Source organism: Trachypithecus francoisi, unplaced genomic scaffold (genome assembly GCF_009764315.1).
Source record: "Trachypithecus francoisi isolate TF-2019V2 unplaced genomic scaffold, Tfra_2.0 Lachesis_group15, whole genome shotgun sequence".
Classification (NCBI taxonomy): domain Eukaryota; kingdom Metazoa; phylum Chordata; class Mammalia; order Primates; family Cercopithecidae; genus Trachypithecus; species Trachypithecus francoisi.
Genome location: NW_022681460.1, coordinates 93,816,201 through 93,842,502, shown reverse-complemented (window position 1 = coordinate 93,842,502; position 26,302 = coordinate 93,816,201). Strand labels below are relative to the sequence as shown.

Genomic DNA, 26,302 nt, shown 5'->3' with positions numbered 1-26,302 from the left:
GCTACTATAGTACAACAGCTGATGTGAACTTATTGGGTTAAGAGAAGTAGGTTCATGGCTGGGCGTGGTGGCTCACTCCTGTAATCCCAGTACTTTGGGAGGCCAAGGTGGGTGGATTACCTGAAATCAGGCATTCGAGGCCAGCATGACCAACAGAGTGAACCCCATCTCTACTAAAAATATAAAAATTAGCTGGGTGTGGTGGTGTGTGCCTGTAATCCCAGCTAATCAGGAGTCTGGGGCAGGAGAATCGCTTGAACCTGGGAGGTGAAGGTTGCAGTGAGCCGAGATCATGTCACTGCACTCCAGCCTGGTGGACAGAGTGAGACTCTGTCTCAAAAAAAAAAAAAAAGTACGTTCATAATATCATATTAAATATTGATTCCAATATAGCAGAAATGAAGCAGTTTAGACGTACCAACCCAACTTTGAGGTATACAGTTGATAAATCCAGTATTTCTAAAACTTGGGAGTAAACTTCTAAAACCGTTATTCCTTGGTTTGCACAAAACATTCTTAACTCCTTGTGAAAATAACTTTTACAACAAAAATACGTTTTGAAATTCAAAAATAAAAGTTCAAAAGTAATTTTCTAATTTAGTAAGAATTGAGACAATTTAAAATTGCACCAAAAGAAATAAAATATTTAGGTATAAATCTAAAACATATACAGATTTGTATTCTGAAAATTACAAAATAATGATGAAAAAAATCGGATTTCCTAAATAAATGGAGACACATACTATGTTCAAGATAGGAAGATTCAACACAGTCAAGATACCAATTCTCCACAAATTGATCTATGTTTAATGCAATTCCTACAAAAATTCCAGGAAGATGTCTGTAGATGTAGACAAGCTTATTCTAAAATTTATATGGAAAGGCAGACGATCAAGAGTAGCTAAAACAGTTAAAATGTTTAAAATGAGGTATAACATGAGAGGAATCAGTCTCTCTAATGTTAAGGTTTATTATGGATGCTATACGTAATCAAGAGTGTGTAGTAACAACAAAAGAATAGACACACAGATCAATAGAACAGAATAGAGACTACAGAAATAAAGCCATAAAAATATGCCCAACTGACAAAAGTGCCAAAGCAATTCAATGAAGGAGGGATATCTTTTTAACAAATGGTGCTGGAGTAACTACACATCCATAGGCCAAACAAACAAAAAGAACTTCAACCTAAACCTCAGAGTCTATACAAAAATTAAATCAAAATGAATCATGGACTTAAGTGTAAAATATAAAACCATAACAATTTTATAAAACACCAAGTGGTATACCTTAAAAGTAATCAATTTTTATTTGTCAATTATACCTCAATAAAGCTGGGAGATGAAAAAATAGAAGAACATCTTTGGGACAAACAGGTAAAGGACAATAGGGATAGGTGACGTGTTAGACTTGACACCAAAGCACAACCCATAAGAGATATATCTGCTAAACTGAACCACATCAAAAATCAAAATCAAAAATTTCTCCTCTGAAAGACACTGTGAAAAGGATGAAAAGACAAGCTACAGAATGGCAGAAAACATTTGTAAACCACATATCTGACAAAAACCTTGTATCTGGATTATAATAAAGAATTCTCCAAAAATAGATAAAGCAAACAATCCAATTAGGAAATGGGCAGAAAACATGAATGAAATGCACAGATCTACAGATGGCACATAAGCACATGAAAAGATGTTCAACATCATTAGCCATTAGGGAAAGGCAAAATAAAACCACAATGAGATGATGCTACATAGCTATCAAAATGCCTAAAACTTTAAAAAGTGTTAACACCAAATGCTGGCAAAGATGCTGAGAAACTGGACCACTTACACACTACTGGCGGGACAATAAAAAATGGTACCACTACTTTAGAAAAGAGAATGTTCTGATGATTGTTACAAATGGAAAAAACAACAACAAAGAAAAAAGTACAAAAAAAAAAGAGAGAACGGAATGGCAGTTTCTTACAACATCAAACAGATTTATCATAAAACCAGCAAGTACACTTTCACGCATATATCCCAGGGAAATTAAAACGTATATTCAAACAAAAATCTGCACATAAATGGTCATAGCAGTTTTATTAGTTAAGAGCCCAAAACTGGAAACAAACCAAATGTCCTTCAACGGGATGTACCATAATACTCCGTAGTGGTGCATACCATGGAATACTCAGGGAAAAAAGAAACTATTGATACATGCAACAATTTGAGTGAATGTATAAGCGGAATCTGCCAATGTCAAAAGGTTAGATATTGTGTGATTCCATTTATATAACATTCTTGAAATGACAAAATTAGAGAAATAATGAGCATATTAGCCGATGTCATAGGTTAGTGAGGGAAAGGCAAGAGGTAGCTGTGGCAGTAAAAGGGTAAAATACAAGGGATTCTTATGATGGAATTGGTCTATATCTTGACTATGCTGGTAGTCACACGAATCTATACATGTGATAAAACTGCACAGAACTAAATACACACACATGTAAAACTAGGGAAAGTTGAATGCAGTTGATGAATTGTATGTATCACGACCAATTTCCTGGCTGTAACATTATAGTTATTCTACATATTTTTTACAACTGCATGGCAATCTACAATGAACTCAAAATAAAAATTTAAAAAACTTCCAATATGAAAAAAAATGAGGACACTATATGGTTAACTACTTCAAAGACTTAACATTATAGGTGACTGATTTTCATGCTCCCAAGTGAGCAGTCATATAATTCACCTCCATGTATAACTCAGAATCCACAGGGTCAGTCCCATTTCTTATCTCTTCTCTCTCTCTTCTCCCTCCCCACCACCTGTCAATCCCCTTCACATAAGAGAAAACTGCAGTATATAGTTGTATACGTGTGTGTATGCACTGCAATTTCATGTTCTCTATATGTAGTTTTATATACACACTCAGCTATTTATCATATTTATTAATTAGCAATCTGTGCTCTTCATAATTTTAAAATCCATTATTTGGCACATTTTATTCTTCCCTTTAAAAATAATTAAAATGTCAGTTATTTGTTGTTTATGGTAACTATTCTCAGTCCCCACTCCTACCCTACTTCATGGGTAAGTGGCTCTTAAAAACAGTTTGTTTGCTTTGCACTGTGAGCTGATCATTACTGGAATCTACATAATAGGGTATCTTCTGTGCACTGAAACAAAAGACAATAATTGCAAATTTTGAAGGAAAAAAAATAGGCGCCTTTTCTGGCCACTGATGTACAGCGTGTATTTAATGAGTCCCTGTCCCTGGGCATGGCACTGGTATAATGGGCATGGCATATTATATAGACTAAGTACCACAACATGCCATGTATTAAAAACATCTAATTAATATACTGCAAAAACCTAATTTATTGATAGTTCTGAGCTTCCTTTGCTCACTCTCACAGCAAGCATTATTGCCATACTTTTTCATACCTTTGCTTTCCAAACTACTTGTCAATTTTAAGCAACAGAACCTGACTCAGGGCTTCTGTCTAATACATATACACAGAAGGTGGCAACTGAGTGCCCTGTGTAAAAGTCATGGGATAGGACTCTTTTCCTCTCTCCATTCAGGAAAGACATACTTTTAAAAGAGCTGCTGTATTCTCAGACTGTTAGTCCTAACAGTCTTCCACCCACGCTCTAACAGTTTTTTCATTCTGGGGAGTAGGTGCAGACCATGTCCAAAAAGATGTACTATAATTAATTTTTAACAGACAATGTGCATAGATATAAAAACAGAAGGCATTGTTCATGTGGCATTTCTTACACAGTGGCCCCAAAAGGTCAGTTTTATATACTATGGCTATTACAGTGTCATTTCCAATTTCAGAGAAACAATCAGATAACCAAATAGAGTATTTTCCCAAAATGACTATGATCCATCAGTCAACATGTAGCTCATTAATGTACACAATCTTTTGCATCTTCCTCTTAAATATAAAATACTAAATTTTCCCGAATCTTTTACTTAGAAAACAGTACTAAAAATAGTTTTCATTTCCAAGCAAATATCAAACTGCAATAAGCAATTTTAAGAGAGCACATTAAATGCCCAATAAGAAACATCCCAAGAAAGTACAACTAGAAGCTGGAGAAATTGTACCTTAATTCTTCTCTCGGTGTCATCTAACTTTAACTCTGCTGAAACTAGTTTCTTTGCCAAATCATCTCGTTCAGGTAGGTGTCTAGCTTCAGAGATCTCTTTCAGTTTCTGTAAGGAAAATTTTGTCCTAAATAGTTCACTTTCTGTATCTTTTACCCTTTTCTCAGTTGCCCGTTCTTTCTCTTGAGATTTTCTTAAGCGTTCTTTGAGTGCTGTAATCTCATTGTTATGACGAAATATAAGCTGTGAGATTTCATTTTCGGCATCTTCAAACTTATTCAGGGCTTTCTCCTGTCTGTACTGAAGCCTTTTCAAAGATTTATTTTCTTTTAGCAGCTCAGCTAACTTGACCTGGAGTTCAGATACTTCATTCTGCAGCTCATTGATTTTTAGCAGTCTTGCAGACAGAATCCGTTTTGTAACAAGATCAGTATCTTTCCGAAGTGGCTCTCTATTGAGGCTCTGGGAGCGAAATCCCACTCGGACTCCCTTTCTGTTTGGTAGACCTTTAGGGCTTGGTTTCCGAGGGACTAAAAAAGAAACAGGAATAATGTAGAGTGAAAGCTATACCAAAAGTAGTGTTATTTATTCATCCTAACACGAGGGTCCATAACATTCTTTAGTTATTTTTGTCATTAAGAAAAGATTTTACAATATTAGTAAAAGATCAAGTTTTATTTTATAGGTTTCTACTAAGAAAGGTGTGCTATATTTTAAGAAAGGTAAAAAATATTCTGATCCACCAAAAATGATATCCAAATAGTTTATACAGAATTATTTTACACAGCTTTAAAAGACAGCAGTGTCAAGCTTTAACCATTTTTAACTTTTTAGATAAGATGGCAAGTCAGAATTCAAACATGAGAGTAATCAGCATCATCAGCATTAGCGTGGTGCATAACAAACACTGGACAAAACATTGTGATATTCAAATCATTCGTGCCAAGATATTGGGATCATTATTTGAAATGTGAAAATGTATATTTTCAATTTGCATTTCTCTAATGATCAGTGATGTTGAGCTTTTTTTCATATGCTTGTTGGCCATATGTATGTCTTCTTTTGAAAAGTGTCTGTTCATGTCCTTTCCTCACTTTTTAATGGGGTACAATGAGATACCATCGCACATCAATCAGAATTATTATTAAAAAGTAAAAAAAAATAATAGATGCCGGCAAGGTTGTGGAGAAAAAGGATCACGTATACACTGTTGGTAGGAGTGTTAAAATTAGTTCAACCATTGTGAAAGACAGTGTGGCGATTCCTAAGACCTAAAGTCAGAAATACTACATGACCCAGCAATTCCATTACTGGGTATATACCCAAAGGAAAAGAAATCATTCTCTTATAAAGGCATGCACATGTATGTTCATTGCAGCACTATTCACAATAGCAAAGACATGGAATCAAACAAAATGCTCACCAATGATAGACTGGATAAAGAAAATGTGGTACATATACACCATAGAATACTATGCAGCCATAAGAAAGAACGAGATCATGTTCTTTGCAGGTTCATGAATGGAACTGGAGGCCATTATCCTTAGCAAACTAACGCAGGAACAGAAAACCAGTAACATATGATTTCACTTATAAGTGGAAGCTAAATGATGAGAACACATAGACATATAGAGGGGAACAACACACACTGGGGCCTATCAGAGGGTGCAGGGCAAGTGGAGAGAGCAGATCAGGAAAAATACCTAATGGATACTAGCCTTAATACCTGGGTGATTAAATAATTCATACAACAAACCCCCATAACACACATTTACCCATGTTATAAACCTGCACATCCTGCATGTGTCCTTGAACTTAAAACTAAAAAAAAAAAGGAAAAGAAAATGTATGTTTTCTCTACATTAATTACAACTTTATCTGGGGATAGGATGACAGCACATTATACAGTGAGATTTGTGGCTCAAATTTATCACTTAACTATTTGGACAATTCAATCAAACCTTTCCAAGTCTATTTACCGAGCCCATAGAAAGAAGACAATGTCATCAACACAACTAGGTTGTTGGGAGAGTTAAATGTTCTACGTGTTCTCTGTTAGTAATAAGAATATTCCATTTATCGGTGATTGAAAATGGAAAACAGAAGTACAGGTGTGTTTCTAAATGCTTTCTCAGAAGATTTCTTTTCTGTGATGTTCAAATCAAAAACACCTAATTTGAGATGAAAACAAAAAATCACATCCTTAAAAATGTAAGTATATGAAATCTTTAAAGAATACATTTTAAGTCACATTGCTCAAAAATTTGAAATAATGTTTTTATTTTTACTAAAAGTTCATTAAACTTAAGCCTCAATATTCAGAGCACCAGCCCTTTAAAAGAGGCACTTGAAAGTCTGCTAAGAGTAATCATCTTTAATCTACATGGTGACTGCATTTTTTTTCAAGGAGAAAACACATTCCAGAGTACAAAAGTTTGAAGAAACACCAGAAGATCCAACCTTTCCTTCCCCGTTTCATCAGCCATGGATACTTGATTCCATTTTGTAAACAAGTAAAGAATAATAAGTAATTTTCACAATTTAACATTACAAAGTTTCATTAAAAATATAAAAGATTTTATAGAAACTGTTCTGAATGTGTATCAATTTGGGATTCCAGCTCTATAAATAACTGAATACATGAAAGGAAGCAGTAATAAAAAGAAATGAGGGAGTACTTAATTATTGCTACCTTGAAACTATGCTATCCATTATGGTAGCCACTGCCACACACAGCTTTTGAGAACCTTGACATGTGGGTAGCTCAAATTGGGATATGCTGTAATTGTGAAACACACACTGGATTTTGAACACTTGATTCAAAAATAAAAATAATGCAAAATATTTCACAATGTTTTATACTTACTATATGTAGAAATAATACTCATATATTATTAAAATTAATTTCATTTGTTTTTCCTTTTTAACCTGGTTACTAGAAAATATAAAATTACATTTGTGGCTTGCATTTGTGACCTGCATTATACTTCCAGTGGGCAGCATTACTTTAGAATACAATTTTAAAGTTGAAATGTCCATCATTTCAGTTTTCTTTCCCAACATATGTAGCTAATGGAATTTTGGTATATATACGCTATTATGGGATATGTACTCAGCTCTTGGAATGACAGAAACTTTATACATAAAAATAATTATATATGAAGATGAATGTCAACTGTTCCAAATATGGTTTTATTATACTGCTTATAAAACGAAACTTCACAGAGCAACTTGTTTTATACGAAAAGTTAAAGCCTAATAATATAAGAATCAGGATAAAAATTTTGAGTCAGATAAAAAAGGGTTTTCACAACCAACTTTCTGACATCCTAAAACTCTGAGTATAAATTTTTTAGCATATTCTATAACTACAAACTGACCATTAACCAGAACTCACAAATATTTCCAGCTTTCATCTACCTTTTTATTTTCATTTTTAAAACTATCAAGACAAAATATTTTAAACTCTTAAGGGTTAATAAGAGTAAGAAGAAAGATGATTGTTGTGTATATCATTCTTCATCTCGCTTTGTTAAGTCACTCCTAAAAAGTGGGTGGAAAATTGCTTTTTCTTCCTTCAGGTGTTAAAAATAATATGACTAATTTTTTTAATGTAGTAAAAATAAATTATGCATCCACCAAAAAAATCAAGATATGTTTATATTATTGAAAAAACAAAGAATAAACATATAACAAATGAACATGTATAACTAAAACTTACTAAATTTTGCCATGATAAATTCTGATGCAGCATGAATTTTATGCAAAAAAACAAAGTATGCTGAAAATTAAGGAAGGGGAAGGAAGAATATGCTATCGAACATGCCAATCCGAAAATTCGTTTAAAATACTGTTTTAATCACATTTGTTTTGTCCTTAGGTTAGTCTATACTGATTGCAATTTAAACCAAGAGAAATTAACTTAGTGTTTATGGAAACGTATCAGTTTGGTCTTGTTACTTGGTCTAAGGCCGACTAATTATCACAGACTTTAATTCAAAGGACAGTGTAAAACAGAAAACAGTACAAGTCAAATTGAAGACAATAATTGAAAATTTCTGGCTGATGCTGGACTGCTTTTCACAGCTTTTCTCAATTATCTTCTCAAATAAGGTAAGGCTTACAAAGTTCTGACTCTTTAATTGGCCTCCTAAGTTGTTTCTGGGGAATGAAGAAAAAAATTAAACTATTCCTTACCAATAATACCCTAGGTATTTCTTCAGAATAACAGGCATTTTCTAAGGTTCAACCCTAAGATCTGTTTTGTTAGTTCTTAATTATACAGCAAAAGTTTAATAAGACATCATGCTCTCAACTACAAAATCATAACAGGCCCCTCACTGAGACAGATACAGAGAAAGAGACCAAAATACTACCACCACCAAAGCACTGTACTCACAAAAAAAGAAAAAGAAAAAGGTTCCTAATTGTTATAAATGGTTAGAAGTATGGAGCTAGACTGGGGGTCCATGAAAGGGTTTCTTTCAAAAGGAATACACATTCTTTGTAGTTTTTAATGAGCAAATATTATTTTTTGAAGTAAAAATTTTATAAAGGCAAACTTAATTATGCCCTTGCTTAACTCCTTTCAATGGCTAACTATTCCCCACAAAAATAGTCAATACATTAGCACAGGATGCAAGGTGTTTCATAATGTGGTCCCTTGTTTCCCTTTTCCACCCACAATTTTATCACTCCCTGCCTTGCAATCTAAACTCTCACCATTTTAAACTACTGCTGTGCTACTTTTATTAATGGGTACTGTAATTATCTCACTTGTCTTATTTTTCTACGCTGTACTTATAAACCTTACATATTTTGTTACTAACTACAGTGGGGTGTTCTTGACCAGAGATTTATTGAGATGCAGATATTTGTAGAATATTATATAGTCAAATATGTATGAAGGCCTATTTCCATTCTAGTAATATTTTAATAACAAAATGACTTCTAATGATTAATCCAGTTTCCATTACAACACACTTCAAAAGAAAGCAAATTACACCAAAGGCCCCAATTCCATTCCTAGGTTTAATTTGAATTTTTACAGTAAACACTGTATTACCTAGAGTAAGCAATTTTACTCAATCTATTAAAAATGTCCCTTAACCACTTTATATCAATGCTTTTCCTACTTTCAAAAAAATGAAGATACAAAAAGGTACATATGATTTATAAACTTTTTTGTCTTTACAGTATCTTGGAAACCCCAAGACAAGCATTTCTTTAGGAAAAAGAAAAAACAAACAGAAGGCTTAGGTATGTTTCCTTCTGTATATTGTATGACTCTGAATATAACAAATTTAATAGTACCATCAAACAACATTTATACATAAGTATATAACCTATAAAATGTAAATCAGCCCACTTCCATGTATACAACAACATATATACTAAAAAAAGAGTTTCATTCATACACGTTGTCCTTAAGCACTCAAAGTGAGTCTTCTAGGTCCACCAGACTCTTTTAAAGAAAACTTACCTTGGTGATGTACTTGGCCGTCTGAAGTTTGTCTTTTAGGATTTTTTCTCCTAACACTTGCAGGTGAAAAACTGACCAGTGATGATCGGCCAGAAGACTGTGGCGTTTCAAAATCAGATGAATAAGAACAATGGTGTTTGTCTGACTTTCTTTCTTGATCAGTACCTGGACTTCTTGCTCTTTCCCCCATTGTTTTGAAAAATGGTTTCTATTCACATAGTTTCACAGATTATTTTCTCCAGAGGAGACTATGACAATACTGAAAAACATTTTCACAGTCTTCAGATCCTGATAATATGCATTTCTGTGCAATCTATTTTCTCCAGAAGGTATTTGTAGACCACAATTCACATTAGCATCCAGAGGACAAACTTTTTTGCCCTGAAATTAAGGAAGGGGAAAGGAGATTTATCATACAGTCTCTACAGTCGTTTCTACAATTAATTACAATGAAAGACACTAAAAGCAAAATAATATATAGCTCACAATTTTTAAAAGAGGCTACAATTTATCTATATTTTCACAGATAAGTTTTTTACAGTATTTGGAAGAACTACAGACTGTCACAGCCTAGACAGATAATAAGTACCTGACATACAACTACTTCTGAACAAATGTTAACTGAAGTTGACTGTTCAATTTTAAGAGTTATACCAGAGACAAATGCTGAATTTTAATGGACAATAATGACCAAATTACCAGTTTTTTCTTTTTTAGGCAGGGAGGTGGTGGGAGTGGAGGTAGTGGTGATAGTAAAGAACAAATCTGCTAATAAGAATAAATACATTTTGGGAGGCTGAGGCAGGCGGATCATGAGGTCAAGAGATCGAAACCAGCCTGACCAACATGGTGAAACCCCATCTCTACTAAAAATACAAAAATTAGCTGGGTGTGGTGGCGCACACCTGTAGTCCCAGCTACTCAGGAGGCTGAGGCAGGAGAATCGCTTGAACCCAGGAGGTAGAGGTTGCAGTGAGCCAAGATGGCGCCACTGCATTCCAGCCTGGTGACAGAATGAGAGTCTGTCTCAAAAAAAAAAAAAAAGGAAAAAAGAAAACATAAAAATATCCAAGATTGACCACACCAAAAACGTAACACTAAAGTATATTTTTTAAAAACTAAAAGAAAAAATACTTGATTGGAAACATTTGCAAACATGACAAAAAAAATTATCATCTTCAATACATAAATGTATCATCCTTTGAGAAAAATATGAGGTAAAAAATTAAATGGGCAAAATATATAAGACTCCAAAAAGGCAATACAAATTATTAAAGATTTTTCAAAATAATAACACTCAATGTTGTCAGAGTTGCTATCAGAAAAAGATCCACAGAGTTTTCTGGAAAAACACTGGCAAAATGTATTGTCACTTTAATTATGCTTTAACCTTTGATACAATAATTTCTGGATTCCCATAAAATAATGCTAAAATTAGGAGAAAAGTTATGTGCAAATATTTAATGCAGTACAGTACAATTTTTTTAATGGAAGCAAATTAAATGCCTAATCATTGAGGAATAATTAAGTAATGTACAAATCCATACAGCATAATATCATGAAGCTACTGAAAATGTTTACAAAAAGTTTGTATTTAAGGAAAATGCTTATACTATTATCGCAAAGAAAAAATTCAAATCAGTGCACACAGTATGATCTCAACTACACATATTCATTTAAAAAAAAAACTGAAAACACTATTATTCTTATCTGAATTCAGAAACTGAAAATATTTTCCAAAGCAAGGAATACACAAACACCAAAATAGTGCTTGCCTGACAACATGGATTTTGGATAATTTTCTCTCTCCATTAACATATTCTGGTTTTCTAACACAACAAAATTGGATTACTTTTATAATCCAATTTAGAAGAAACAAAAATCCCATTGATGAAATTAGTATTAGAAGTATTGTTCTTCTAGTAATAACATATGAAAGGACATGCACAAGGCAGCACTATTTATTGTAGCACTAATGTAAGTAGAAAACTAAAACAATAAAATGACCAATAAGAACTGGTCTTACAAATTATAAACATCCACACAATGAAGTATATGTAATACTATGAAGCTATTAAAGGAATGAAGACTATCTCTGTGTATTGCTCATAGTATGATGTAATCTCTAGGATATACAGAGAAAAGAAAGATGAAAAAAAGCATGTAGTATGCTACCATTTATCAAGGAAGAAGGGTAACATATGTAATTTTTTATATTTTTAAGTGGAAGGAAAAATCAAGTAATTAAGAAAAATAAAATGAGTTCGCTAGGGTAGTTCTGTCCAACAGAACTTTCAGCCAGGATGGAAATGTTCCATAATCTGTGCTGTTCAAGATGGTGGCTGGCCACATATGGCTATGAAGCACTTGAGATGTTGCTGGTGTAACTGAAGAACTAATTTTAATTAATTTTAATTTAAGAAGCCCCATGTGCTGGTAGTTAGCTTACTAAACGCAGCTACAGGGGAAGGAAGGAAGCAGAATTTAGGGAAAGGGATAGAAGCTTGGCTTCTTTGTATATAATTTTTGTAGATTTAACATTGGAAATTATAATTTTTAGAAATGAGATTTTTGAAAAGCAATTCCCATAAATCAAAATAAAATTAGATAAATCAACCTACATACATGGTTGGTGGTAAAACTACAAAAATTAACCAGTTCAAATGACTTTAAAACACAATAATTTGACTTTATATTCCTAGTGAGACATAATGACCAAAAAAAAGTGTAAAAAAAATTTTAAAGCCATTCAAAGAATCTTATTTTGCTACTGAGATATTTTATTCTCAGACTTATACACATGTACTGCGAAATAAAACAAACGAGTAATTATTATTGGTGCAGCTGGGCACTAGAATTTTCAACATGGAAGAATTAAATATAAACTAATGTGAGTTTTAAAACTTTGACATTCAAAATTTGAATTATGAGTGACACTATGAATTTATGATGGCTTTTATTTTTTAAAAACTTATTCACTTTGTTCACCGAAAAATCCCAGAAACAAGGAAAAAACTAGGAACATTCCTAGAACCCAGAAGTAGTGTCTATATGCCACTTCCCATTGAAAGAACCTAAAGTTCCTTGTGAAATGCCTGATTCCATTTCTGAGGGAGGAAACATACAAAATAAATCTAAGAATATAGCAGTCTGGTCATACTAGAAAGCAAGGAAGCTATCAGACAGACTACTGATGGAGTGTCAGTCAAATGGACTCAGGAGCCAACTTCAAGGAACTACTTGCCAAAGACAAGGCAAATTTGTCACCAATACAAATTATATCAGCAAACGATTTAAACATATCAAAAGTATTTAAATCCTTGAGTTCATATATTTTACAAAAACCTAATTATTCACCTTTGGAAGATTCTAGGAAACCATCTCATTTAATTTAAAAATTTATACATTAAAAAAAAAATCACACATGCATCTTGCTATAATATACTCTTAAAAAGCTATTATCTGAAAATAAAATATTAGATGAGGGGAAAGTATTTCTTTATGGAATTATTCTAGTTAACAAATAAAAAACAAAGTATTAAAATGACAGAATTAGACGAGTGACATTTCACAACTCCTAAAGAAATAATGAAGCTATATAATGATCATAAATGGCTGTATCGCTCCAGAAAAGTAACAGCCAGATACCATGTCTCTGATAGGACACAATAAAACCTCTGAAGTAATCTTCCCTCCTCCCCACAAAAACTGAATCTGAATCTAATGAAGCCTCTAAATGTAAATGACACTGAAAGTACGAGATCAAGGTACAAGGAAGCAATCAGAAAAAAATCCAGACTGTAGCAAACTCTACAGGAAAAACTAGATCTTTTTTTTTTTTTTTTTTTTTGAGGCGGAGTCTCCCTCTGTCGCCCGGACTGGAGTGCAGTGGCCGGATCTCAGCTCACTGCAAGCTCCGTCTCCCAGGTTTACGCCATTCTCCTGCCTCAGCCTCCTGAGTAGCTGGGACTACAGGCGCCGCCACCTCGCCGGCTAGTTTTTGTATTTTTAGTAGAGACGGGGTTTCACCGTGTTAGCCAGGATGGTCTCGATCTCCTGACCTCGTGATCCGCCCGTCTCGGCCTCCCAAAGTGCTGGGATTACAGGCTTGAGCCACCGCGCCTGGCCGGAAAAACTAGATTCTTTAATGAACGAATTGCAAGCAGAACAAGAGAGGAGAGAAGAGGGTATTTATATAATAAGAAAGTCTTAAGAAACAACCACCAAGTACAATCCATGGACAGTATTTCAATCCTGATTACAATAAATTGTATTAAAAAATTATAATCAAGAAAATTTAAACACTATTTATTGTTATTAGAGACAGGGTTTTGCTCTGTTGCCTACACTGGAATGTAGTGGCACAATCATGGCTTACTGTAACCTTGAACTCCTGGGCTCAGGCAATCCTCCTACCTCCTGAGTAGCCAGACCTACAGACATGAGCCACTATGCCCAGCCCTGACCACGTATTTAATATTAAGGAATTCTACTGTTTTAGGTGAGATATTGATACTGTCATTATCTTTTTTTGTTGTTTGTTTTGTTTTGTTTTTGAGGCGGAGTCTTGCTCTGTCGCCCGGACTGGAGCGCAGTGGCTGGATCTCAGCTCACTGCAAGCTCCGCCTCCCGGGTTTACGCCATTCCCCTGCCTCAGCCTCCCGAGTAGCTGGACTACAGGCGCCCGCCACCTCGCCCGGCTAGTTTTTGTATTTTTAGTAGAGACGGGGTTTCACCGTGTTAGCCAAGATGGTCTCGATCTCCTGACCTCGTGATCCGCCCGTCTCGGCCTCCCAAAGTGCTGGGATTACAGGCTTGAGCCACCGCGCCCGGCCTGATACTGTCATTATCTTTTTAAAGAATCTTTATCTTTTAGAGATATAGGTGGAAATATTTATAAATAAAATCGTCTGAGGTTTGCTTCAAAATAACCCAAAGGAAAATGGGTAAGGGTAGAGATACAAAATTGACCATGAGTTGACGATTATGTAAACTGATAGAAGACTTTTGAATTTATTATTCTAATATTTCCAATTCTGTATTTGATATTTTCTTTAGAAAAATATTTTAAAAAGCAAAAAGCACTTGACTTTGATTTTACTTCTGAGTGTCTAGCAATCGCAGTCTCAAAATTAGTTACTGTATCTAAAATCAACAATTCCTATGGCAAGTACTAATATTAAAAATATACATAAATCAGCCTGAATCTTTCACTCTGCAATCATGTGAAAAAATATTTACACATGAAAAAAATTATCTAGAAAAAAAGAATAATTATAACAGCAAGTAAGTGGCTCTGGTACTCATTAGCTATGTAAATCTGGAGAGTTTACCTCTCAATGTAAGTCTAATTTTTTAATATGTAAAAAGATAATATTACTAGTAACTACTTTAGAGAATTCTTGTGAGGATTAAATGGGATAATTCAATGACTATTACACAGTAAGAACTTGGTAAATATCAACAATTATATTAGCAATTCAAATACATATGAGATGCTCAGTAAATTATAACTGATGTTCTTTGTCAACAACTTTCAGTTTAAATTCCAGTAATATAATTAAAAGTTGGTTATATGGTAAAGATGAAAATTATTTCTGTTTACATTTGCATAGCAGAAGTAGCTTCCTATGATCTATCCTATCTAAATCCGAGGGGCCCACCAACTTTCTATGGACAAGGGGAAGAACACACAAACAGTGTTCTCTCCCTGCCGCCCCCAAATATATCCACATAGTTCCATAAAAATAAATAAATAAAGGAAATATCCAATGCCCCACTATCCAAGTCCTGCTCCCTGAAACAACCATTTTAATGGCTTATACCTTTATGTGTGTGCTGTATCTTGAGTTAGCAATTTTAGACTATGAAAGATGAGGATTTAACTCACCCTTCACTTTATATGGTTGCAACATGCAACTACGTGTTGGTTATGCATGGTTTTTCTCTTAGAATTCCTGATTGTCTTTTTTTCCTATTAAGGGGAAAAAACATTTCTTATATCACTAATATCTACCAGCTTCTTAATCTACCAACAGCCTTAAGTCCATTCCATTCTTCCTCCTAAGGACATTTTCCTTGAATTTCCTATTCTAATTTAAACCAACTACTTTCTAGACCTATTGTACTGCTGTCATTCTGGAATTACTTTTATTAAATTCCTGAGTTAGTGCACTATTTCATTAACACCATGTCATCTTTATTAGTTTCCATCATCATTTTACTGGTCCACATCCTTAAATAACTTCTTCAGGAAGAGTTTATGGTTTAGGAAGTAAATGTTCTAAGTCCTTGCATGCCTGAGAATGTTGTTATTTTACCTCACACTTATTACTTTTCATACATTCCAAATTCTAGGTTATCTTCTCTCAGAACTTTGAAGACACTGCTTCACTGTCTTTTAAACCCTCAGCATTGTTTGTGAGACATATGTTATAATCATTCTTTTATTCAAAATATATCAGCATTGTTTGTGACACATATGTTACAGTCACTCTTTTATTCAAAATATATTTCTTGAGCTCTATGTAGCAGTAATGAACAAAAAGTCCCTGTCCTTAGAGAATTTACACTCTAGTTATACTAAAATAGATTCTCATTCCTTTATAGGAAATCTTTTTCCTTTTTTCGCTCCCTAGGTGCATTTAGGGCTTTCCCCCTTGTTATACTGAAATTTCACAAGAACATGAATACCAGTGAGCCTTTTTCATCGTGTTGGGACCCTTTCTCCCCCTCTTCCTTTCAATCTGGAAATCTGTATCTTTAAGCACCAGAGGTTTTCTTATATTGTTCTTCAGATAATTAACCTTTTTTTCCATTTTCTTTTTGAAATTTCTCCTAAATAATAAGCCTGCTTTTTTTCTTCTATTTTCAAAGAGTTTTATTCAATTTATCTTCTAGACCATCATTTAAAAAATTATGCCAATATCTTCATTTCCAAGAACTCTTTCTTGTTCCGATTTTTAAAATAATTATTCTGTTCTTGCATTACCGAGGTAATATATTTTTTTCTCTGAGATTACTACGTAAACATTTTCTGTTTAAAGTCTCTTCTGGTCCAAGAATTACCACTGCTTCATATAGTGTCAGCTTTTCTGTTTCTTTATCTTGGGCTTTTTATTTAAAACCATACTTCTGGTTTTATTTATTTGAAGATAATTTCTGATTGATCATTTATACTTAAAAAAAGAGAAAAAAGAAAGAAATGAAACCACTCCTAGGAAATCCCCTCGGTTTAGCAGACCAGCTGGACCAATTCCTAGGACCCATCTTTTACACCTGGGCTAAAACAATGTCTATCATAAATATCCTGCTCACAGGAGAAGAAAAGGGAATAATTAGGAAAGTGGTCATAGCCATCTGGGAGAGGCAACACCCTTCCAGGCAAAAAGTCTTGCCAGCCAAACAAAAATTTCCAAATGTCAATCCCAACTGGAATAATCACAATCCCAGGACTGGGCGCAAATGCAGAACCTCAGGAAACTAATAATTAAAGGGATCAAAGAGTCCACTCCTGGGACACAAAATGTCTCAAAGGCATTTGAAATTCAACAAGAAAAAGAGGAAATTCCCTCTGCATTCCTGCAGAGGCTCAGAGATCAAATGAAAAAATACTCCTGATTGGATCCAGAGGACCCAGTAGGGCAAGGTCTCGTGAAAGTTAACTTTGTAACTAAGAACTGGCCTTGCAGGCCAGGGAGTGCAGCTGCAGGTTTGGGGGCGGCAGGAGCCACAAGCCGGAGCAGACAGCCAAGATAACTACTGGACAGTTTGGGAAAGCTAGTGTGAGTAAACCTCTAATAAAAGAACTAATGTCTGTATTACACTTAGGGAGTCACTGGGGACCCCAGGCTCTGTGTGATGCAATACTTAGGAATTATGGGTGTACAGGGATTTTATACCCTCAGTAAACAAGTATGTGGAAATTGTGTAACTTGTCAAAGGGTAAACAAAAAGGTGATTAGAAAATAGGCCACAGGAGGAAGGCCTCCCGAACTAAGACCATTTCAAAGCATTCAAGTAAATTTCACAGAAATGCCCAAAGCAGGAAAACTAAAGTATTTACTGGTAATCATAAATCACCTTTCCCTCGGGGTGGAAGCCTTTCCTCTTCCAATAGCCACTGCCGGGAATGTGGTCAAAATAATATTAAAACTAATTTTACCTAGATTTGGCCTGGTGAAAAATATTAATTCAGACAATGGGAGTCACTTTACCTCAAGGGTGTTAAAGGGAATTATGGAAGATATACAAATTAAATGGAATTATCACACCCCTTGGCATCCCCCTTCCTCTGGAAAGATAAAAAGAATAAATCAAACTCTCAAAAAGCTATCATCAAACTAACCTTAAAAACTAAAATGCCTGGAACCAAATGTCTCCCAATAGCACTCCTTAGAACAGCCCCAGGAAAAAACTTGGGATTGTCCCCCTACAAGTTATTATATGGGCTCCTATATTTTGGCAGAGCTATAAATCTCCCTACTATGGAAACCAAGGATCAATTCTTAAGAAATTATAAACTGGCCATATCCTCCACCCTGTCATCCCTTAGGTTGAAAGGACTTCTAACTCAAACTCCGCCTCTTAAGTTTGCTGTTCACTACTTCCAGCCTGGTGATTTGATGCTGACTAAAACTTGGAAAGAAGATAAGCTCCATCCAAGCTGGGAAGGTCCCATCAAGTGCTCCTAAGCACTGAAACAGCCATGCAAACAGCTGAAAGTCAGCAGATTCACTGTACTCCAATCAAGGCACTCGTAAAACAGACCCCAGAAGGGAGGGCAGGGGAAAACAACAGTAAAAAGTGCGTGAGTCACCTAAGGAACCCTTAAAGTTAACTCTAAAAAAAATCTAACAAGAAAACATAGGCTGGCCCCATGTCTGGAAGTTAATATAGCTAAAATGGGCTACTATACAAAAAGCAGAAGGTCAAAATGGAAACTGGCAGGGAACTCCTCCCTACTCAATCAAGTCGGTAATTAATGTAACCAAGATGGTAGCACTCCAGACTATAAGATTTAATGCCTGCCTGGTCTTACTCTGTGGGAATTTGAAAAATCAGAGATAGTTCTCACAGGCAAATAAATATCTCTGCCCTTAACCAGATACAGGTTACAGTAGTGCATGACTCTGCCCCAGCTGGGATGATGTATGGTAAACTACCCAATTTCAGGGTTGGATAGTAAACACGGGGTGGGTAACTCCAAGCTGGAGACCCTTAAAGAATAAACTACATCTGCCCAAGGGCTCCCCGCCAAATAACTGCCAAAATTTAAAATGCAATCCTATACTCATCACCATTAACAATCCAGCCATTCTAAACCAAGAACCAAAGGAAGCGTCTTGGGTATATGGGCAAGGAGCAGACATCACAGGGAAAGACCCCCTAGGGCAATTCGTTCTCAAAAATGAAAAACTCAACCTCCCATTTGCCAGGGACTACTCCAACTCCAAACCCCAATAAACACTTTAGTCCACCAAATAATAACCCTAAAAGGGTAAAAATAATTGAGGTAAAGAATTTAAGGCAAACCTTAGAAATTGAGACAGGGTACAGGGATGTGAATGCCTGGGTCGAATGGGTCAAAATTTCAGTACAAGCCCTCAACAAGAGTAACTGCTACGAGTGTGCTGCAAAACAACCGCAGGCAAAGGTGGTGCCGTTTCCCCTAGGATAAAACATCAATCCTGAAGGAATGCGTTGCATGTTGGCTCTATACCAGAACATGGATGCATAGGAAAATGAAACTTATAAAAGTCTGTCATTGCTCTTTCCTGCATTGCGGAAGTCAAATCCCAGAGCAATTCCCTCATTCTCTATGGGGAATATAAACCACTCCTCTTGTCTCTCTAGGCAGGGGGCAGAGTTCAATAAGCCCATGGGAGAATTCTCAACTTGTACCCACATCTTAAACATCAGTGGTAAGGCAATGTCAATCACTCAGCTAGCAATCACATACCTGGTGCTAACGTCATGTGGTATTGTGGGAAAAGGAACCTCCGTTAACCTGTTACCATCTGATTGGACCGGGACTTGTGCTTTAGTCCAATTGGCCATTCCCCTCACCCTGACATTCCATAAGATTTTCAAAAATACACATGGCCACAAAAACCGAAAAGATGTAACAAATTCTTTTAAGCCCAATATATGTGTTAACTCAACAGGAGTCCCTAGGGAGATGCCTAATCAACTTAAGGCCGCAAACCAAATACCTGCTAGGTTTAAGTCAGCACTCTTCTAGTGGTCAACTATTAATAAGAATGTGGATTAGATTAACTACATCTATTATAATCAACAAAAATCATCAATTATACTCAGACGCCCTCAAAGAGGTAGCTAGCCAGTTAAATGCCATCAGCCAAATGGTCTGGGAAAACAGGCTTGCGCTAGACATAATACTAGCAAAAGAATGGGGCATATGTGTTATGCTGGGTGGAAATGTTGTACTTTCATTCCTAACAATATTGCCCCAAATGTAACCATCACAAAAATTTTACAAGGACTAACAACTCTAGCCAACAAACTGGCAGAAAATGCTGGAATTAATAACTCATTTTCGGGCTGGCTAGAAGGCTGGTTTAAAAAACGGAAAGGCGGCCGGGCGCGGTGGCTCAAGCCTGTAATCCCAGCACTTTGGGAGGCCGAGACGGGCGGATCACGAGGTCAGGAGATCGAGACCATCCTGGCTAATACGGTGAAACCCTGTCTCTACTTAAAAATACAAAAAACTAGCCGGGCGACGAGGCGGGCGCCTGTAGTCCCAGCTACTCGGGAGGCTGAGGCAGGAGAATGGCGTAAACCCGGGAGGCGGAGCTTGCAGTGAGCTGAGATCCGGCCACTGCACTCCAGCCTGGGTGGCAGAGCAAGACTCCGCCTCAAAAAAAAAAAAAAAAAAAAAAACGGAAAGGCATGGTAGCTTTAATCCTTACATCTCTCATAATTGTGGCAGGAGTCTTAACAGCAGTGGGATGTTGTATTATCCCTTGTGAGGGGACTAGCACAGAGATTAATTAAAACAGCTATTAATAAGCAAATGCCCATAACTTACCAGCAAAATAACCTGCTACTATTAGAAACCAAATTAAACTCACTCTCCTAGAAAGAAAAAAGTTAACAACTTCTAAAGCAATTCAAGGACCAGAAGGCTTTAAATAAAAATGAAACCAAAGAAAGTAAGTAGAAAAGAAGAGTGAATTAGTGAAAAACATTTTAAATGGTCCACTTTCAAGGCATGATAAATCTAAGCACTGGCAGCCAACCTGCAAATGTAACAAACCACAGGGCTCATGCACTTAGAAGGTCATAATAAGTGAAGAGAATGTAGAGGATGGGTCAGCCAATAAAAGGAAAGAAAGTTTAGTTATTGGGAAATCGAAATTTAAGAAAGGAAGGGGATGGTGTAATCTATCAGCCTTATAAGGTATCCTTATAAGGCTAACCTTATAAGAAGTATAAAACTTGGGCAACGTCCAGGAAGATTGCAACCCTATAGTGAGAGGTGAAGCCAGCTTGACTTCCTGGGCCAAGTGGGGACTTGCAGAACTTTTCTGTCTTACAAGAGGATTGTAAAATGCACCAATCAGAGCTCTGTAAAATGCACCAATCAGCTCTCTGTAGCTAGCAAGGGAATTGTAAAATGCACCAATCAGATCTCTGTAGCTAGCAAGAGGATTGTAAAATGCACCAATCAGCGCTCTGTAAAATGGACCAATCAGCGCTCTGTAAAACGCACCAATCAGCAGGATCCTAAAAGTAGCCAATCACAGGGAGGATTGAAAAAAGGGCATTCTGGCCGGGCGCGGTGGCTCAAGCCTGTAATCCCAGCACTTTGGGAGGCCGAGACGGGCGGATCACAAGGTCAGGAGATTGAGACCATCCTGGGTAACACAGTGAAACCCCGTCTCTACTGAAAAATACAAAAGACTAGCCGGGCGAGGTGGCGGGCGCCTGTAGTCCCAGCTACTCGGGAGGCTGAGGCAGGAGAATGGCGTGAACCCAGGAGGCAGAGCTTGCAGTGAGCTGAGATCCAGCCACTGCACTCCAGCCTGGGTGACAGAGCGAGACTCCGTCTCAAAAAAAAAAAAAAAAGAAGAAGAAAAAAGGGTATTCTGATGGGACAGAAACAGAACATAGGAGGGGACACAGAAGGGAATAAAAGCTGGCCACCTCAGCCAGCAGCAGCAACCCGCTCAGGTCCCCTTCTAGGCTATGGAAGTTTTGTTCTCTCCCTCTTCACAATAAATCTTGCTACTGCTCACTCTTTGAGTCCATGCCATCTTTAAGAGCTGCAACACTCACCACGAAGGTCATGGCTCCACTCCTGAAGTCAGCGAGACCACAAACCCTCCGGAAGGAACCAACTGCAGACACAATAGTACTCAACCAGTGAAGAACTGGGGGAGGAACTTGTGTGCTGTGAGATAAATTACCTGCTGTAGCTGCCCTGGGTGTGCCTGCCTACCAGACACCCAATCTGCAAAACCACTATTAAAAGTATCAACTATTAAAAGTATCACTTTTACTGTTCTTTGTGCCTCTGACTCCATTCGATGGGTTTAAACAGGTAAGCATGTTTCTCACAGTAATAACAAGAACAGCCCCAGGGGCACTAGAGAATATATTCTTTTCTTTGCTAAACTTCTGATTAGTTAGGTTCTATTGTGAAATAAGGTAGGTTTTTCTAACCTATGTGTAATACTTATATCATCTCACAATTCACCATTGCCTTTAATAAGCAAGTACATCCTTAGGAAATATAACAACAAAAATAACTTAGCTTTCCTAGAGAATGGAAACTCAGACACTTGTGAAAATTCACTTGCAAAAAATTAGTCCTTAGTCCTTGTAGAAACTTGTAGCTGCCTGGCTAATAGCACTTCAGAAAAATAGCTCAATTAAGCAAACAGGCAAATAGAATATAAGTTAAATAAAAAAGAAAAGACATAAAAAAATTAGACCAAAAAAGAGAAATAAAGATGAGGTAAAGAAAATAATTATTAAGTTTTCTTATAATGTATAAAGCAATAAAAACTACTATGGCTTAACAAGATTACATAACAATTTGCCACTGGACAGTACCCTAGGAAATCAAGTCTTTCCTTTGCAAATATTTAGGAAACTGAGGCCCGGAAAAACAAAATGACTTACCCAAGTTCACAACTGGTCCAAGGTCAGAAAGCTCAGTTAGTAAAACTTAAAACAGACTATAAGTTTTCTGAGTCTTAGTTGAGTGACCTACTCAATATTTCGATAACAATCAGATGATAACTACCTCATCTTTGAAGCCACCTCCACCTGTATCTATCCCATCCTCTTTGCCCTCTCAACTCTGCTAAAACTGAAGAAGCATTTCTGTTCCTTTTTAAAGCTAAACTTTTACTCATCTTCTTTCCCATACTACCTCTCAATGTCAAGGATTGTGTTTCTGCAATTGTGTCCTCTCTACAGGATCATTCCTATCAACGAAGAGGTGCTAATGAAGCTGATGCTTGATTCCATGTTCTGTTGCATCTACAACCCAATTTCTCTACTCCAATTTTCCAATAATTTTTTGAAGAGTAATCTTTAACCTAGAATGCTATCACTTCTTTTCCAAACATTTCCTTTTGAACCCACACTAGTCAGGTTTTCATCTCCACCATTCCACTGAAACAGCTTTTGTCAAGCTCACCAATGACATTCATCTTCCTAAATCCATCAGCCAAGTTTCTTATTTCTTCTTTTACACATCTCCTCCCACCATCAGCCAATTTTCTGTCCTTCTAGTCCTTAACCTCACAGCAGTGTTTGACATAACCAACCATTCCTCCTCAAAATTCTCTTACTTGCTTTTCCTGGTTTGCTTACTACCTCACTAGCTGTCTCCTGTCAGTCTCCTCTGTTGAATCTGCCTCCTCTTCCTGATCTCTAAATGTTGGAATACACAGCGCAGCACATGTTATCTATACTCTCTCCTTAGGTGATCTCATCTAGACTTCATTTACCCTGGCTTCCACATTCATATATTCACCTTCCTACTTGACAGTTTTATTTGGATATCTAAAAAGCATTTCAAATTTACAGGTCCAAAACTGAAATCATTATCTGTCCCTTTTCCACCTCAACTCTTTCCTATGTTTCTGATCTCATTAAATGGTAAATTCATCCACTAAATTACTCATGACACAAATCTAAAGATCGTCCTGGATTCCTTCTTCCTACATCTCTCATTCAAACCATCTGTAAAACCAGACACTTTAATCTCCATACTATATTCCAGATCTGACCATTTCCTACTGTCCACAGTGCTACTGCTCTAGTCTAAGTCATGTGAATCTAGTCCACATCCACGTTTTCTCTGTAGGACTTCTGCAATAACCTCCTAACTGATATTCCACTTTCATCCTTGCTTCGTCAGTTTTTCACACAGCAGTGAGAAAAAGCAACTCAAAACAGAAATCAGACCAGCACTGCTCTCCTGCTTAATACACTTCAATGGTCTCCTATGGCTGTCAGAGTCCTTAACCAGGCCTGCAAAGTCATATAAAGTCGAGCCCTTCTGTCTACTTCTCTATCCTTACATCACTCTTCCTCTCAAATTTCCTTTTTCAGGTAAGCTAACCTTCTTTTGTGCCTTCAACATAAACGATTTTTGCCAACAGCCTTCGTACTTGCTGCACTAACTAGAACTTCACAAAAGTGGTTCATTCTTTTCTTCCTGTTCTCAGCACAAATATAACTTTCTCAAAAATGGCCCCCTGATAATTTTCTATTAAAGTGAGCCCAGTCACTCTATCCTATCACTCTGCTTTATTTTCTTCACAGACCTTGTTACTACTGGAAATAATCTTACATTTATTGTTTTACCTCTCCTACTAAATATGACCCGTGAGACAGAAATCTTATTTGTTTAGTTCACCATAGTAAACACACCACCCACCATTCATTATTTGTGAAATGAATGATTATAATGTTATTTCAAATAGAATATTAAGTTCCATTTTATAAGATTTTCCTTTTTGTTTTAAAGAAAATGTTAATTAAATCTTCCCTCTTTCAAAATAATTGCATATGAATTACTTAAATCTCTAAAATTCCTGAGAGAAAAGTTAGCAAATCAAAAAGTTTTGCTCAGAGTCACTGCCATTGTAAAGCTGAAATATTTTTTTCCAGGTTAATTTTAAATAACTGAAAACCTAATAAGGCTTCAAACAAAATGAATTTCACCTGCAATTACAACAATAATTTCTGACTAATGTAATGACTAATGTAATGTAGTCATAATACTATTGAGTGAATATAATTATTCTCTTTTTTTTTTGAGACGGAGTCTCGCTCTGTTGCCCAGGCTGGAGTGCAGTGGCGCGATCTCAGCTCACTGCAAGTTCCGCCTCCCGGGTTCACGCCATTCTCCTGCCTCAGCCTCCCAAGCAGCTGGGACTACAGGCGCCTGCCACCACACCCAGCTAATTTGTTTGTTTTTTCAGTAGAGTCAGGGTTTCACCGTGTTAGCCAGGATGGTCTCCATCTCCTGACCTCGTGATCCGCCCACCTCAGCCTCCCAAAGTGCTGGGATTACAGGCATGAGCCACCGCACCCGGCCCATTCTTTTTTTTTAAAGGAAAGAAGTGATCTTAGATGAACAGAACACTGAAGATTTATACTCCATGTGTAGTTCTGCACTAATTTAAACCAAGAATGAGTCAGTTAACAGTCGTTTGTTGCGGGGGGGAGTAGGGGAATGACGGGTACTTGTATGCATCCCATTAGTTCCCTCTCAATGATAATCAAAGAATTAACTAGATAAAAGCAAAAAAGGAAAATTATAAGTCTTGCACCCAATTTCAATTCCTAAGAACTGTTTATTTCCTAAAGCTGGCTAAACATGCTACTACAGCAATAATAGAAAGCTACCAAATCTAATTCTTGACATTGCTCATCCAAAAGTAAACTCTTCTTTAAAAAAAAGTAAAAAGTCCCAAACAGTATAGGTTACACATAACAGGTCAAAAAAAAAAAAAAAAAAAAACAAAACATAACCTAAAGATCCTCGAGTGCCAGAAGTTTCTTTTATCTCTGATTACAAATGAATCAGAAAACAAATATAAACTACAGAGTCCATTGTATATAAATATCATAATGGTATCTAATTCATCTGACTCTAAGTAAACGATCTCAGTTTTAAGAAAAAACGGTAAAATCAATAAACTGTTAATTTCCTGACATATCCCTGTGCTCAGCTTCTTTGTATAAAACATTGCTGACTGGCTACCTTTGCTGCCAGCAAAAGAGTTCACACAACAGACAACTAGGCAAATAAAATGGAAATAAACTTAAGTGAGAAAGATATAAATAAGGACATTTCTCCTCCCCCAAAAAAAGATGAGATAAAAGTAAAAACCATATTGCTACATTTGGTTTTTCTCCTTTGCTGAAGAGAAGCAGTTAGTTTTTGTAGAAAACTACAACTGTTTCTCTTCCACAAGGGAGAAATAAGTTTCTCCACTCTTCTAATACATGTCCCCACGTATTTATAAACATTTTCCTTATTCTGCTACTTATCTGCATAATCTTGCTTAAAAACCAAACTATTTTTAGTTAAAAATAAAACAAAAAATAAATAAAACCAAAAAATAAAGTTTAGATTTAAAGTATGATCAAATATGATCAATCAGGTCACAGTAAATGCTACACTTAAAATGTAAGATATAATCAGCTTATTTTAAACACTTT

At 36.1% G+C, this 26,302-nt stretch overlaps 1 protein-coding gene across 2 annotated transcripts in view; it reads right to left on the bottom strand.

Annotated features, from left to right (window-relative positions):
* The window catches only part of LCA5 (lebercilin LCA5), a 53,404-nt gene that overhangs the window by 24,030 nt on the left and 3,072 nt on the right, over positions 1-26,302 (bottom strand). Inside the window, exons 1-3 of one of the 2 annotated variants that reach the window (XM_033235582.1) lie at positions 15,480-15,565; positions 9,590-9,970; positions 4,108-4,637 (exon numbers count right to left, since the gene is read on the bottom strand). In XM_033235582.1, coding sequence (XP_033091473.1) covers positions 4,108-4,637; positions 9,590-9,779 — 720 coding nt within the window. In that variant the 5' untranslated portion in view covers positions 9,780-9,970; positions 15,480-15,565. Of the gene's footprint in view, positions 1-4,107; positions 4,638-9,589; positions 9,971-15,479; positions 15,566-26,302 lie in introns of those variants that run through there. The other variant, XM_033235581.1, reaches the window with a different exon arrangement.